Raw genomic sequence first — 16836 nt, forward strand, 5'->3', positions numbered from 1 at the left:
TGACTGCTTTGTCGGACAAAATAGCGGATGCGGCGTTCTGATTGGTTAGATCGCTTGTCAATCAAACTCCCCAAGCGCTCTTTGATGACGTGGCTGATTACGTTTCTGGTGATAATCTGTCAATCATCGCCCTGACAATGTGATTGGTCCGAACAGTTTCTGTTCGGGCATAATTACTCCTCTACGGATCGAGTCCAGACCGAACTCCCCGACCTCAAAATGTTGTGGGCGGGGCTAAGTTCGGCTGGCATCCAGGCTAATTATTTTTAAGAGTTTCTCCTAAATCTGTAAGTTAGGAGCTACTTTTAGCCTTAAAGGGATAGTTCACCCAAAAATGAAAATTTTATGTTTATCTGCTTGCCCCCAGCACATCCAAGATGTAGGTGTCTTTGTTTCTTCAGTAGAACACAAATTATGATTTTTACCTCCAACCGCTGCCGTCTGTCAGTCTTATAATGCCAGTGGATGGGAACTCGTACAATAAGAGTCTGAAACACTTCCATAGACAAATCCAAATTAAACCCTGCGGCTCGTGATGACACATTGATGTCCTAAGACACGAAACGATCGGTTTGTGTGAGAAACCGAACAGTATTTATATAATTTTTTACCTCTAAAACACCACAATGTCCAACTGCATTCATCACTCGATTCGTGAGGTCTGATCGCGCTCTGACAACGACAATGATGTCTCGCGCATATACTTCAATGAGCGCGAGACATCACTGCCACTGTCAGAGCGCGATCAGACATCACCAAGCGAATGCTGAAGGAAGTTGGACATAGTGGTGTATTAGAGGTAAAAATGATATAAATACTGTTTGGTTTCTCGCACAAACCGATCGTTTCGTGTCTTAGGACATCAATGTGTCGTCACGAGCCGCAGGGTTTAATTTGGATTTGTCTGTCGTGTTTTATTTACTCTTATAGTCCAAGTTCCCGCTGACTTGCATTATACCACTGACAGACGGCAGCGGTTGGAGTTAAAAATCATCATTTGTGTTCTACTGAAGAAACAAAGTCACCTACATCTTGGATGCTCTGGGGGTAAGCAGATAAACATCACATTTTCATTTTTGGGTGAACTATCCCTTTAAGATGTTTTGTGAATACGGCCCCAGGACCATATATTTCCATAATTTTCAAAATATTTATGGACTAGTAGTTCATAAGTAGTTTTGGCAGTAATGTTAATATTTGATTTTAATTCAATCCCTAAAACAGATGAAAAAACATATGGAAAGAATTAGAGCGTGTTATAGTCTGGCACCACATCACAAATGAAGAATCTATCACTATCTATTGCTCTGTCATTTCTTTTTAAAATACTTTAGGTTTAGACTAAGATATTATGGTTATAAATGTATAATGGCAAATGTCCCAATACAGCAATATTTGCCAACTGTTTACGATTGGATCCCTGGATATTAATCCAGGGATCAAACTATTTCAGATTGTAGTTCTCAGATTTTACTATCATTTACATTATTCATCAAACAATGTAATTCCTAATTGTGTGAGGAAAACACAACAAAACATTATAATTTGTTACAGCATATTTCAGACATCAGACGAGAGTAAATGTTTGTATGTTGTGAATGTTTTCATACTTCCCTTCAGTAATTTTACTCATCTATGAAAATGATCTATTATTATCCCCAGACTTACACTAGAACATGGTCAAACTTTTGACTCTTACAGCATTCCAAACCCATGTGACGCAGTGTTTTAATAATCATACAAATTTCAGCTCCACGATTTATTGAAGCTTTATTCCATAAAATGACAGGATTTAGTGTGTCGGACTTGAAGGTCACTACAAACTACTTACGGCTTGTATAATATTTTTGATTTGATTTAAACTTTGCAAACCACCTTAAGAGACTCAACCAACAAGCAACGCTGAATCTGCAGATGCGGACATCCAAGACCATGACCAATCAAGACCAGAGGTGTGGTCAAGAACAGACCCTCCAAGACCATTAAAGAGCCACCCAGCAAAACCCTCAGAATTAAAATGACTGGTCCGTGTTTGTGTCCTCACTACAGATTGTTAAATACCACCACCTGAAGCAGACTTGCAGTTAATGAGATACAGAAATTAAGTGAGTAATTAAGTGATGATTGAGCATTATTGATGAACACCTGCTGTTAACATGAATCACTGAAGAGAAACAAGAACAGACAAAAGATAAACATAAACTTTAACTTTCTTCAGCCACAGCATTAGATCTCATCAGGGGAGGATTAAACAACTCCACAAACAGCATTACAGCTTCATTTATTGCTAACAAGACTGATTATTTCATAATCAAACCTACACCTCATATTTAATAGAAAACACTTGTGTATAATGGATGTATACAGTGTATATATGTCAGTGATGTATAGTTTTTTTATAGTTGTGTGTGTGTGTGTGTGTGTCTATTTTGTCACCTGTTGGAGTTTGAGCTCATTGCCACTGTCTAATCCAGTTTGCTTAGTCTGGGACACTTAATATTCAACAATATAACTGATCCGCCTGCATTGACACTATTGTATGAGAATTGAAATGTGCTGGACAATGACATCACCTTTCTTCAGAGCTGCTGTATAGATGAAATAAACTAAATTAATAACAGATGATTTTTACAACAGAGTTGAATCAACTGACTTAAGCTGAACAATGACACTATTTTCTTCTAGAGCTGTTCAGCTGAAACAAAGTTTGTTGCATAATTTTACTGAAACAATCATTGTAAAAATCACTATATACACATGAATTCTGGTTGTTCCAGATCAACATATTAAATATTTAGTTTGATTTCTACAAAAACTTAATTTTTTCTCTTTACTCATTCTCATATATAAATTTGCCTGATTCTTTGACTGGAATTATGTATATATGTTTAAACTATTTAAATCATTGTCTATTCCACTGTTACCCCTGGCCAATTCTATATAGTCTTTTAGTTCCTCTCTTGTTTTTTGTATTTCCTTCTGGACATTGCAAAGCTCATTGTGTGTTCTCCTCATCTCTGCAATGGATTTAAGTACACTGGATTTGACCTTTTCTGGATCATCTACTTTTCCCTGTCTCATCTGGTGAATGTCTACAGAATCCATCACTATGAAGGCAACATCAAGTATGACTAACAGTCCACTTAACACTCCTGAGACTGCTTCTGCTACAACTCGCCCTACTCTTGCAGTCTGAGTAGCAATTCTGCTAACATTTGCCAACAGACCCAAATTCATGAGTTGTGTGGCACACAAAACATTCCTTCTGTCTAAATTGCATGATATTTGCACATTGTCAAAAGCTGAGCTGCCGAAAAAAACACTGAACTTTGTGATTTTTCTCAGTACCCTTCTTAGTGTATTCAGTGGTGTGAGAATTGGTTCGCTTACAGATTTATACTTCTGCTGAATTTGTTCAAGACTCTCTCTGAATGATTTTTGCTGTACAGTGTTAGTAATGGTGGATGCAGCACCTGTTACTCCACCTGCAACTCCTACTCCAACACCAACACCAGTAACAATCAGAGACGCCCCAAGAGTGAACGGTGCCAAAATTAAACCAACTAATGCAGTGATTCCTCCAGCTGCTCCGATCACCGAACCTGACAGACTCCCCGCTGTGGCGCTGTAATGTGCAGACTCCATCGAATCTGTTATTCTTCCCCACTCACTAACTAAAACCTCAATGTCTTTATAGTGCTTGTTGTAGGCCTCATCAAAGGCAGTGATAGACTTAACAAAACTCTGTATTAGTGCCTCTGGAGTTCTGCTGTTTCTGTCTACTGCATCTGTCAGGAACGGTTTAGCTAGAATCTCTTCAGCTGAAGGTCTGTCTTTACGGTCACAACTGAGCATTTGACTGATTAATTCCCGAAGTTCCTCTGAGTATCTCTCTGAGATGGGAGGGGGGTTTCCTGTCATACTGACAGCATGAAGTATGTGGCGCTGCATGTTATCGGCCTGTGGAGGAAAAAATTAAAATAAGAATCTGCTTAGTGTCAATAGGGGTTGAAGAAAAAAAAAGGGAAAATAAAAGTGCTGGATATGACTACAAGCAGTTTAAAATGAAAAAAAAGGAGCGATATTGCCTACGCCTGATCTACAATCCTGATCATGGAGGCCCACTGTCCAGCAGAGCTCAGCTCCAACCCCAATTAAACACACCTGAACCAGATAATCAATGATTTTCTTTCATCTTCATAACACAAATTAAGATATTATGATGAAATCTGAGAGGTATCTGACTCGTCCATAGCAATTTAACCAAAACTTTCAAGGTGTTGGTTAAATTGCTACCTATGGATGAGAATATACCTCTCGGATTTCATCAAAAATATCTTAATTTGTGTTATGAAGATGAACGAAGGTTTTACAGGTGTGGAACGACATGAGGGTGAGTAATTAATGACAGTATTTTTATTTTTGGGTGAACTAACCCTTTAACACTGGGGGTTTTGCTGTGTACCATGAAAAAGCACTGAGCTCTGCATTTATAGATTATAAAGGTATATGAAACAAACCCATCAAGTAATATTTTTGTATTTTGCATTTGTATGATATAATTGTCACAGTTAAGCCGCCTTTCCACTGCACACGACAAACGACAGCCGTTGGACCGGAAGTCATTCATTTCCAATGGAGAGTAGTACGGGGGCTGCGTGGAGTTCCGATCATATGCGAATGCGGAAATTTCGGATCCGATTTGAGCTTCGGATGCGTTGAAATATTTGAACTTCTGCGGCTAGACCGTATGCGACCGGCCGACCGGATATGATGTATTCTAGTCAAAACGATGAGCACGAAGTTAGAATTACCAATATTTTAACACTTTAACGTTATTATATAAACACTATTTCTTTAAAATGGTGGTTATCAATAATTATGTAAAACAAAAAAGATATTTTATGATTATTAAATACATTTTTACGTTGAAGCTCTATAAAATCTACTACTATGTTTTTATTTCAGATGTATTGAGGGTCATTTGCTTTGTATGGATATATTCATAAATGCATTAACGTTACATTCATTAAAATCGTTCAGTTTACCATGGTGGTTGCTGGATTAGAATAAGCCGAGGGTAACGGTTGCTTCACTACCAATTTCAAAGTTCCGTGCGACTGCCGCTAGGGGGCGAAATGCGACAATTGGATGCGAATGTCGTGTGCAGTGGAAAGGCGGCTTTAGGCTCTTTAGTTCATTTTCATGGACTTTTAGTTTGTGTCTCTTCAATCACATGTCTCTTTTATTAAGTCCCCACCACAATCTGTCATTGTCATAGACAATGATTCAATTATTGCACTAGTCCTAAAGATTGCTATCTGTGTATTTTGTTCTTCAGATGGATATGAGGATGGGAACATGGAAACAGGCCATCCTCCGCCACACAATCCCCACCATGCAGCCTTGCCTAGAGACTAGCCAGGCATGTGATGCCAGAGCCCACCGCAGACAGGGAGCTTTCATCTGCTGCGATGAATGATCCAGAGCCTGGGAGGAGAACAGCGCTGGCCATTGCCCCAGAGCCGAAATCCCACAATAAGTCTGAAGAGTATGTGATCTGAAACTATCTGTTCCTGTGGGAGTTTTGTGCATCTAGACAATGAGGACTGGTTGTTCGATTGGGAAACTAAGGTAATGCTCCCCAGCCTGCCCCTCTCCTGTGCTATCATCACTGCTGGTCCTGCCCAGCATAAAGCCTGTTTCATCACCCTGTACTGAGATTGTGTTGTTGTTGCTAATCCTGACCGGCCTCCCTCTCCTTCCTCCTCATCCAGATTCAGCCAGTCCTTCAGCCTCATGTTCACTGATTCCCTTCAACCCATCATCTCAACTAATGCCGAGCCACCGGTCCATGGGTTGCCAGCTTCGCCCAAGTAAGTCCTCCTCCGGCTGCTGGTCCCATAACTCCATCCGTCAACCTGTCACCTCCAACTTGGCTCCACCAGGCTCCCTTGTCCCTGCGGCTTCACCTTCGTCAACCATCACCCTGCCTGCGCCACAGACTCAAGAGCCTTCCACATTTTACCACCTTGGACATTTTTCACTGCAGCTACACCATGTATCACTTGGTCCTATTTGCTCTTTGTCTGTGCCTAGGGCTCTACTGTCAATGGCTTCTCCGTCTGTCGTCCTCTGGTTGTCATCAGCCAAGACTCCATCATGGCTCCTCCCTCTGTTGACTCCGTCATGGGCTTGTATCCTGGCTGTGCTCTGTTGTACCACCTGGCCACTCTTCCCATTCTCTCCTCCCTGGTCTCATCCACCATCATCACCACCACCACCCTTCACCAATCTTTCATCCACCTCCAGAACCTGCTCAGCCATTTTACATCACAACGCCTTCTCCTCGGAGAGCATTCTGTCACAGTTTAGTGTCATTTTCACAGAGTTTTTGTCTCTTCAGTCACACATCTCTTTTTTTCTAAGTTCCCACCACAATCTGAACACGATTTGATCATCACACCTGTTAGTCCTGTTCATGAACTCTGTGTATTTAGTTCCTCAGTTTGATCTGTTCAGGGTCCTGTATGTGTGCACAACTTGTGGAGTTTACTCATTGTTTGGATTTCCTGATTTGAGTTATTTAATCAGTCTTTTATCATTTGACCCTTTTGGCATTTCATCATCATCGGACTAAAAACATGAAAGTAATATGGAGTTTTTTTTTTTTTTTTTAAATAAATAAATACTCACCCACACATTAAGCATGCAGAGATCATGGAGCAACCATCCCAATGACCATATATCACTAAAACAGACAATGCATGACAATGAAAATCAAGAACTATGTGTACACTGTAGAAAATGTTATCTGATATCTACTTAAATATGATTCCATGATTCATTTTTTCATTTAAGTGTATTGTACATAACTGTTACATTTTTAGACAACTAAAATAATCAGCCTTATCAAGGAAATTCTCATTTTGATTACCATTTTATAATGCTGAACATATTAAAGATGCCCTAGAACTTTTTTAAAAAAACATGTAATATAAGTCTAAGGTGTCCCCTGAATGTGTCTGTGAAGTTTCAGCTCAAAATACCCCATAGATTTTTTTTAATTCATTTTTTTAACTGGCTATTTTGGGGCATCATTATAAATGAGCCGATTCAGGGCTACTGGCCCTTTAATTCTCCTGCTCCACGCCCACGGAGCTCGGGCTTGCCTTGAACAGTGCATAAACAAAGTTCACACAGCTAATATAACCCTCAAATGGATCTTTACAAAGTGTTCGTCATGCATGTGGCATGCATGCATCGGATTATGTGAGTATTGTATACTGTTATATTGTTTACATTTGATTCTGAATGAGTTTGAGGCTGTGCTCCGTGGCTAACGGCTAATGCTACACTGTTGGAGAGATTTATAAAGAATGATGTTGTGTTTATGCATTATACAGACTGAAAGTGTTTAACAAATGAAAATAGCGACGGCTCTCTTGTCTCTGTGAATACAGTAAGAAACGATGGTAACTTTAACCACATTTAACAGTACATTAGCAACATGCTAACGAAACATTTAGAAAGACAATTTGCAAATATCACTAAAAATATCATGTAATCATGGATCATGTCAGTTATTATTGCTCCATCTGCCATTTTTCGCTGTTGTTCTTGCTTGCTTACCTAGTCTGTTGATTCAGCTCTGCACAGATCCAGACGTTACTGGCTGCCCTTGTCTAATGCCTTTCATAATGTTGGGAACATGGGCTGGCATATGCAAATATTGGGGGCATACACCCCGATTGTTACGTAATAGCCGGTGTTATGTTGAGATTCGCCTGTTCTTCGGAGGTCTTTTAAACAAATGAGATTTATATAAGAAGGAGGAAACAATGGAGTTTGAGACTCACTGTATGTCATTTCCATGTACTGAACTCTTGTTATTTGACTATGCCAAGATAAATTCAATTTTTCATTCGAGGGCACCTTTAAAATTTTATATACATTCAGGTATCCAAAAGCATACCTCTTGGAGTTATATTTCCTCTGATAAACTTCTGGGCTGACGTAGAGCCTTGCACCCACAACTGAATTAGCATAATCATCAGCTCTGCAAAGGAAAAACAATGTAAACTCAAATCTATAACAGTCCAGGACTTTTGCTTTTGGCCAAGAATTTTTCATTTTGTTCCCATTACTGCTTTTTGTTTACCTTTCCAATGCTGTTGAGCATCCAAAATCTCCTAGATTGATGTAACCATCTTCAGTCAGAAAGACGTTCTACAATGACAACAGAAATCTCATGAGTCTTACAGATTTGACATTGTGATATGATTTATTGAGCTTTATCAGTGCATACCTGAGGTTTAATATCTCTATGAATAATTTTCTTCTCATGGAGATACTTCAGAGCCAGACAAATCTGAACCAGCCAGTCGAGGATCTACACACATGGAGAAACCCAGTGTGTGAGTCAGTGATTGTGTGTGTCCTGGTTTTCCCTACATTATTATCCCTATATTTTGACCTTGCGGGGACATTTTTTGGTCTCCATGAGGAAACAAGCCTATAAATCATGCATAATTATATTTTTTTGAGAATCTAACAATGCAGAACATTTTGTGTGGTGGGTAGGTTTAGGGGGAGGGTTAGTATAATGGGAGAGAATACACAGTTTGTAAAGTATAAAAAACATTACATCTAAATGTCCCCATAAAACGTGTGTGTGTTGTATAATGTCGCCACAAAGATTGTATTTTTTGTCATATCATACTAAATCATGTTTTTCAATCCAAAATGTTGTAAAGTTTCATGTGAGGGTTGATAGAGAATAATGTATATGTCTGCATAAGAAACTCACCTGTTTTTCTTCAAAAAAACGTTCTTCTTTCTGCGTTTCCATGATTTGTGAAAGGTCACCTCCTTCACAATACTCCATCACAATATAAATGCGTCCTGCTTCTTTATCTAAATAAATTAACATCCAGTCAGAGAATAATTTAACTCTGAATGTATTAAAATAGCTTCATTTTCCAAAAGCTATACTGATGTTTTTTGTTAAGCTAATTGTTCAGTCGCTATTTGGAACAAAGGAACTTTAGTGTAAAAAGAAAAAAACCTTCAAATGAATTCACATAAGTGACAATATATCCAAAGTTCAGAGTTTTCAGGATCTCAACTTCCTTTCTGACAGTATCCAGCTCCTCTCCCTAAAAGGAAGAAAGAGAAAAAAACCTTCCATTTAAGCAACACTCTTATTGGAGAGAAAAAGATGTCACTTCTGTGCTAAGTACTTCAGTAAGATTCAGAAAATGCTTACATCTCTGGAATTCATCTGTTTGATCACATAAAGATCTCCATCTGTGTCTTTCACCAGAAATGCTATTCCTGAAGCTCCTCGTCCAAGTTCTTCCTTCATGGTGTATCCATGTTCTTTTAGCACCTCTATAATCAAGTTTTAGATTAATTTCCATCACTAGAGATAAGAGAACCAACGATTTTCCAAACTTTGAATCAACTGTAACAAGTTAAACTTTTCTTTCTTTAAGTCTCCTTGTTATCACGGGGTTCTATTAGGTTAGTGTTGGTCAGTATATCTTAACATTATCAATTTAATAAAACATGTACAAAGCATAAGACATTCACTGTGCAATGCATGTATGAACAAAATTCCTTCCAAACACATACACTCCTCATAACTCCAAGGATAACATGAATTGAGTCCTTAAATCAAAAAGGGCCTTAAACAGAGCCTACAAAGTCCCATAAAGCACCAACAATCAGAGTCCCAAAAAAGCAGTCCAAAAAAGTAACCCAAAAAAGCAGTCCAAAAAAGCAGTTCAAAAAGGCAGTCCAAAAAAGCAGTCCAAAAAAGCAGTTCAAAAAGGCAGTCCAAAAAAGTAACCCAAAAAAGCAGGATAATCCAAGCAAAAAAGGAAACTTGTATGCAGCAGAAAAAGTAAAAACAAACCCCAACGGTCTCACCCACATTAGCTTCTCAGGGATTCTCTGGGCTCCTAAGGCAATACCTCTGAGGAAAAGGAAAACAGTCCCACAATGATCCCAAAAAGAGAAAAAGGAGATAATCCACTGGAAAAAAACCCTCAAAAACCCCAGGGGCACTCCTTTGTTAGCCTGTCTTCCAGGCATGCCGCCTCATGAGCCACCACAGCCTTTAAAATGGCCGCCTCTCCTCTTACACAGAGGCCTTTCACAATAAGAGTCCTTGCTTTCCCCATCACATTCCCTGCCCCACAGATAATGTCAAATAGTTTACCAAACACATAAACAAATAAATAATCATCAAAACATGAAAACATTGATTGGAAAATGTTTTCTCTTTTATGGAGGTATCACACAACTGCACCAATTGCTTTGCAAAATTATTATTAGGGGTTCAAGCATGTAGCGCTGAAACCCTATTGTAATTGTTAAATTTTCCAAGGATCAGCATTCTCCCCTAAAAGTAATCGGGCAGACCAAACCGTAAGTCGTAGAAACGTAAAACTTTGAGGGCTGGTAGTACTCATACCGCCTACAACGCCACCAAGGCTCGCCCCGATCGGCCTGACGGGGGCGCTACAGCAGTCAAAAAACGGTCACTTGTGTGTTATATTGATGTAATCCTTGGCTCAAGGCGGACAAGATGCATGTCTCGGATTCGCTCATGAATTTTCGGCTATTTTGGGTTTTTTGAAAAACCTACTTTTGCAAACTCGTCCTAGGTTTTTCGCCCAATCAGAACTAAACCAGTGCAGAAATGTTCCCTGGAGTCTGATTATCAAAAAAAAAGTTGAAATTTTGATTCATGGTCGTTAAGGAGCGCCAAAATGAACAATAAGGGCGGAGCCACTTAAATGGCTATAACTCAAGAACGAAACGAGATATTTGCACCAAACTCGGTACCCATGTGTAGGGGCTCAGTCTTTGGTCACGATAAAAAAAATCGATTGAACACTAGGTGGCGCTATAACTTGAAAAAAAACATGAAAACAGCTGTAACTATGCAAGCGTTAGTCCAATTGACTTGAAATTTGGCATGAAGTGTCTTGGTCCATGGGGGCATGATAGTCTATGAGGACATTGGTGTATCTCAAAAAACATGGCCGCCATCGGCCAGTGAAGTTTGAGCACCTGTTAGAGAAGTTGAACAGAGGTCGATCAGAACGAAACTTGGTGGGCATGATCGACTCATGGTCCTAGAGGTCTGTGAGAATTTTGAAAGAAATAGGCCACTAGTTGGCGCTAATGAGTTTTACGGCTCAGCAATCACGTGGTTTTTCACAAATCCACACAATAGGCATATAATTTGATAGATCTCCTCATTCTGAACAACTTTGCCTCAAGAACCAATGCTGTCAAACAGTTCATTAATTATTCGCAAACACGTGAAAAACCTACTTTTGCAAACTAGTCCTAGATGTTTCGCCCGATCCGAACGAAACCAGTCTAGGACAATTCTTTGGGCTCTCTAGTTAAAAAACTATAAAAAAAAAAGTTGATCTTTAACCTTTGGGTCACTATAACTGGGTCATTTAGAAAATAGGAGTGGCTAAATATATCCAGAAGCCTATAAAGCCTAAATGAAAAGTGGCCCTCTTCCTCACAACAACTTCACAAAATAGGTGTGCGCGTGGAATCAGGGGAGCACATACAGCATATGAAAAAGGACTCGAAATTAAAAAGCGAAAAATGCTCTGCCAACTTTTATGAATTTCTATGAGATCGGACCATAATTTTTATGAAGATGGACCATGGCGCTATAACTGTTAAAAAGCTTTAAAATCCATATATTTTCAATGGTAATTTGCCTGTTTTGGCTGAAATTTGTCAGTTCCTTCCATGATTTAGGTGGTTACATGCTTGCTAAATAAAACTTAATATCTTTTTTGGCATATGTGCTTAAAGGCGTTAAATGCTTGAACCCCGGTAAATGCTGCTTGCAGCTTTAATTATTATTATTATTTGAAGCACTCAAAACACCTGCTGGTCAAAACTGTGTGAATGCAATGAAAACTCAGTCCAAACATGTGTAATATATTAAATGCAATCAACACAAAATACTATTGCTATTATTTTTCAATCATTTATTTCATTTATTTGTGGGGTTTGTTTTGTGTGATTATGGGGTGTAGTTTACTAGGCTGATAGGAGACAATTAACTATTCGTTCACGATAATTCCAGATCCAATTATTTGTGTATCCAGACTAAATCTGATCTAGATGATTGACCTTCCACTTCAGTTTGTCCTGTGGCATAAACATACAAGTATAGTCATACATGTAAGTTATAAGAAATTTGTTAATACTTAAAACATGAAAAAAGGGGCATTTTCAGTCCTCCTCTGACTCTGGTCTACCATTGCCATCAGATTGTGGTTTCTATGGGAGATTTGATGCTTTATGCTCCTAGCATAAACTGATGTTGTTTAAATTGAGTGTGAAGTTTATACTCACTGATCACGCCAGGAGAAATGTTCAGGCTGGGATCTGATATACTGCTGTCAGCACTGCCGTCTGAGAGTCTGTGATACTGAGCCATCTTTAGAGGAAAAATACTACATCTTAATGAAGTATCCATGATATTTACATTTGAAATATTATTGATTGAGACCTTTCAGTGTTCATTATGAATCCTGTAAGATCTCCTTATGAATCTTAATTCTGTCATATCTTGTTATTGAATGGCCAAACACTAAAGACAGAACTTGAAAGGTGTTTTTGTCCTGAAAATCTTGAAAGTTCTTAAGACAGGTCAGGGAATGTTGTAGCATTCAGGTTAACCCATTAGAAATGAGGGAGTGAAAAACTATTATAAACACACAAATCTGAAACATGTGGTCTTCAGTATAAGGCATCACTGCAGTCCAGATCTCATGTGATAACTGTGTCTTAACAGCCGATCTCATCAGATTTCACATCATCAGCACACTCTACACATTTCAGTTGGTTTCTGCCGCAGGAGCTGCTTCTGTCCTCTGCACTTCTCTTATTGTCTGGTTTGGATCAGATATCAAATCAGACCTCAAAAGACTACAGCTAACAATCTGGACTGCTGAGAGAATCATCACTACTGCCTTTCCCACCCTTCAGAAACAAGGAAGAGGGCTGGAAAAAACCACTCTGGACCTCACATCTAGACCACTTCTGCTATAAAACCAATCCCTTGTGTGTTTAAGCATAACTGACAATAAATCCCCATTCTGACACATCAGCTGCTGCAGATACACAAGCAAATGAAGCAAAGGCTTTTTACTACAGTATTTGTGACCCTGGAGCACAAAACCAGTCATAAGTTACACATATATTTGTAGCAATAGCCAACAATACGTAGTATAGGTCAAAATTATACATTTTTCTTTTATGACAAAAAAACATTAGGATATTAAGTAAAGATCATGTTCCATGAAGATATTTTGTAAATTTCCTACAATAAATATATCAAAAATGTATTTTTGTGAGTGGATATGCATTGTTAAGGACTTCATTTGGACAACTTTAAAGGTGAGTTTTTCAATATTTTTATTTTTATTTATTAATTTATTTATTTTTTGCACCCTCAGATTCTAGATTTTCAAATATCTCAGCTAAATATTGTCCTATCAATGGAAAGCTTATTTATTCAACTTTCAGATGATGTATAAATCTCAATTTAAAAAAACTGACCCTTATGACTGGTTTTGTGGTCCAGGGTCACATTTAGATCTGAAACATTAGGTCTTGATTTCTGTAAACAAGAACAACAAAAAGATCAGTCATTTTAATGTTGGTAAGCCTGTATGTTAAGGAAGTTTAAGCACTTCAGAAATGAGTTGACTGCATATTTCATCACCATTGAATTATGTCACTGTGGCATTTTTGTCAAAATTGAGTTATTCACATATTCGTATTCTGTGGCAATTTATTTACATTGTGATTTTTTTTTTTTTTTTTTTTTTTTTTTTTTAAGTTGTGTACATGTTACATTAATCTGTTGAAGTTCCTTCAATCCTTTTTATGTGATTCTATATACATTTAATTTATTGTAGGCAACATTTGTTTTATTTCACACACACACACACACACACACACACACAAAGGCTGAGTATCATATTTATATTGGTGTAAAATGACGCATCAGCAGCAGAAGGCCAATCATATATCCCTATGGAATCGTGTCAATAATATCTGGGAGACTGGGACTGAAACAGGTTCTGTAATATGGATGAACCACCAAACAAGTAATGTTTTAATCATTAAAGTTTATTAATTTTCCTCCTTGCTGTTCAGTCTGATCACAGAGAATATTTAGTGACAGTTACAGAGATCAATCACACTTAAGCAACATTAATTGTTCGAGCTGACAGATAAAACTGGCATAGTTTAAAATCTGTTATTTTGCTCTATTAAGAAGTCCTATAACATGAAACAGTAAAATGTCAGGTGTTTTAAAGCCACGCTACAACACAATGAACTCGTCGTTATCGAGACTTTTAACAACAAACCAGTTAACATGAAGTTTGCCCAGCTTTAATACAATTATGAAATCTTAAAATCCAAAACACAAAGGTAAATAAAGTACCAGAGCGCATAATCACGCGTAGCTACTAATAAAAAAAATAAAGCACTGACCACTTGGACAAATAGTTAACCTATAGACTTTGGTAAGTTTTCCAAATAAACCCTAATTAAAACAGTAAGTTATTTATTTATTTATTTTTTGGGGGATTTCGTTTTGGACATTTTTGAAATTACGATTAGGCTACATCGGGATTGTAAACTGTACACACACACACACACACACACACACACACACACACACACACACACACACACACGCACACACACACACATTCATAATGTTAACTAACATTATGTATTAATGTACTAGTACATTAATAGCATTACATACCCGTGCCTTGTTGCAGTCCGGATCGAACCTCGTGTGTTTTTATTGAGAAATAATGAATAAAACCTGAACACGCTAAAACAGATGAAATGTTTTCTTTACAGCGCGATGATAAAAACTGAAGTGCACTTAACACTGACCAAGCTGTCCACTGTAGTGTTAAAGCATGTGTGCAACATAAAATACTTACCTTTTTCTTTCTCTTATAGGCTATCTCTATGTCTCTATTTGAAGTACGCTGGATGGCTACTCATCTTTGGACTTTTTTCTTAAAGTCGTTTATACATTTGGGCAGCAAAACCTGTTTCTTTTGTCTCACTCTACAAAGCTTTCACTCCTCTAGCATTGTATTGCTTGCCCACCCGTTTGCAAAAAATCACGTGACTTAATGAACTCATGAAACAGCCAAGGTTGCTCGTTCAGGTGCATCTGATGGTTAATGGGCTTTAAGGGTGTTTTCTCCGGCATAACTTCTTTGACATTCGTTGTATAAAAGCAGGTTCTGACAGTGAGTTATAACGACCATCAACTGCCCTTTCGAGCGCAGTTTTCCCTTACAAAAATATCCTGTGGTAATCCTGTGGTACTGCAGCAGTACAACAAGAATTTACCACACAATAAATGAGCAGAGTTAATTATGACAGGATAATAATGACATCATTTACTATAAGAAATGCAGTCAGTTGCATATATATATATATATATATATATATGAAGAGTTTCGTTGCAAAACGAGATATATCCATTTTGAGAAATGTTGGTTATTTGACATTATTATTTAAGACATCAACAGTCAAGTTCATTCACAATTTTTTGTACATTAAACTATTACTTGAGCTCAGTGAAGGCCAGGGACACAATATTCTTCAAATCCAGGATGTTTTTTATTTAATTTTATGTCCATAAATAGTTCATAAATAAGTCAAAAACCATGCCAAAATGCAACATATTTATCTTAACATTGTCAAACATCTTAAATTGGTTAAAAAAAAACAATACATCATAAATATATGGAATAGTATATACAAAGATTGATTAATAATAATAAGATTCTGAGTTAGTTTTGGCCAGAACATACACAACATAACATTTTTTTTTTTTTTTTTGCAAAACGCTATATATCCACCTTAGGCTATATTCTACTACTGTAATACCATTAAGAAAAGCTAGTGAATCAATGTTTTGTTTGTGTGTGTGTGTGTGTGTGTGTGTATTTTCTTGAGTGTCACATGGGCTTCAGATGCCAGTGTGTGCCTTTTAGTCTACTCTTTAAGCCTACTACAAAATCTATTTTTTCACAAAACGCGATATCCGCCAGCCCAGTTTCTTTACAAAGTGCGATATAACGGTTAGGCTATACATGGGTTTCAAAGACGTCACTTCCGCTATGCCCGCCGCCATATTTGGGACCGGTCACAGCTGCGCGCCCTGTTAAAGTCTATGGTGACAGCAGCTACAACTACCAGAGGAAGGCCAACAAAATGCTCTCAGAAAGTTCACAACAAGTTTACAATATATCTGGGATATGTGGTGCTGTTAGCCGTTTCAACAGTCGTCAGAACTACAAATTTATTTGATTTATTTGAAAATATTGTGAATTCTAGTTGCTGTGTTTCGGCGTGTTGTTACAGGATGAACAAATTCACGACACCAGCTGACTACATTACTTAGTTCAAGTACATGCGTGCATGATTTTGTGCAAATATAAGTTGTAATTTTACGTCTATCTTGTATAAATATATATGAATTACCCTTATAGGATTGTCCGTTGAGTAAATTAACCTTAGCAAAGCGCTTCAGTTTACCGGTGTTCATTCAGCGCGTGTAGCTCAAATAATAATACTGTTATCAAAATGAGATGATTTGAGAAAAAAATCATGATCCTTATTATTAATCAAACTATGTGTTGATGAAAATAATATAGAACAATATAAGAGCTAGGTATTAAAAATAATGCATTAATTTTCTAAAAGAAATATTAAAGTTTTAATATTACTGTG

The 16836-nt window shown here is 37.7% G+C and overlaps 2 protein-coding genes and 1 long non-coding RNA gene across 5 annotated transcripts in view; 2 read left to right on the forward strand and 1 right to left on the reverse strand.

Annotated features, from left to right (window-relative positions):
* The window catches only part of LOC125245430, a 1350402-nt gene that overhangs the window by 189386 nt on the left and 1144180 nt on the right, over positions 1–16836 (forward strand).
* LOC125245576 (probable myosin light chain kinase DDB_G0271550) lies at positions 1074–15305 on the reverse strand. 3 transcript variants are annotated; one of them, XM_048156247.1, is made up of 11 exons: positions 15027–15305; positions 13615–13675; positions 12406–12490; positions 9269–9393; positions 9068–9158; positions 8810–8916; positions 8309–8392; positions 8162–8229; positions 7976–8059; positions 6697–6751; positions 1074–3960 (listed from the first exon to the last, which is right to left on the reverse strand). In XM_048156247.1, exons 3-11 carry the CDS (start codon positions 12488–12490, stop codon positions 2875–2877), a joined length of 1785 nt encoding a protein of 594 aa, XP_048012204.1. In that variant the 5' UTR covers positions 13615–13675; positions 15027–15305; the 3' UTR covers positions 1074–2874. The 3 variants fall into 3 exon arrangements, with proteins under 3 accessions (XP_048012204.1, XP_048012195.1, XP_048012210.1); XM_048156238.1 differs by lacking the exon at positions 13615–13675; XM_048156253.1 differs by lacking the exon at positions 13615–13675 and having other exon boundaries at positions 12406–12506.
* LOC125246087 lies at positions 3959–6675 on the forward strand. The gene is made up of 2 exons (XR_007179720.1): positions 3959–5634; positions 5778–6675. It is a non-coding gene; the product is annotated as an uncharacterized LOC125246087 (long non-coding RNA).

The sequence above is a fragment of the Megalobrama amblycephala genome, linkage group LG1 (assembly GCF_018812025.1).
Source record: "Megalobrama amblycephala isolate DHTTF-2021 linkage group LG1, ASM1881202v1, whole genome shotgun sequence".
NCBI lineage: Eukaryota > Metazoa > Chordata > Actinopteri > Cypriniformes > Xenocyprididae > Megalobrama > Megalobrama amblycephala.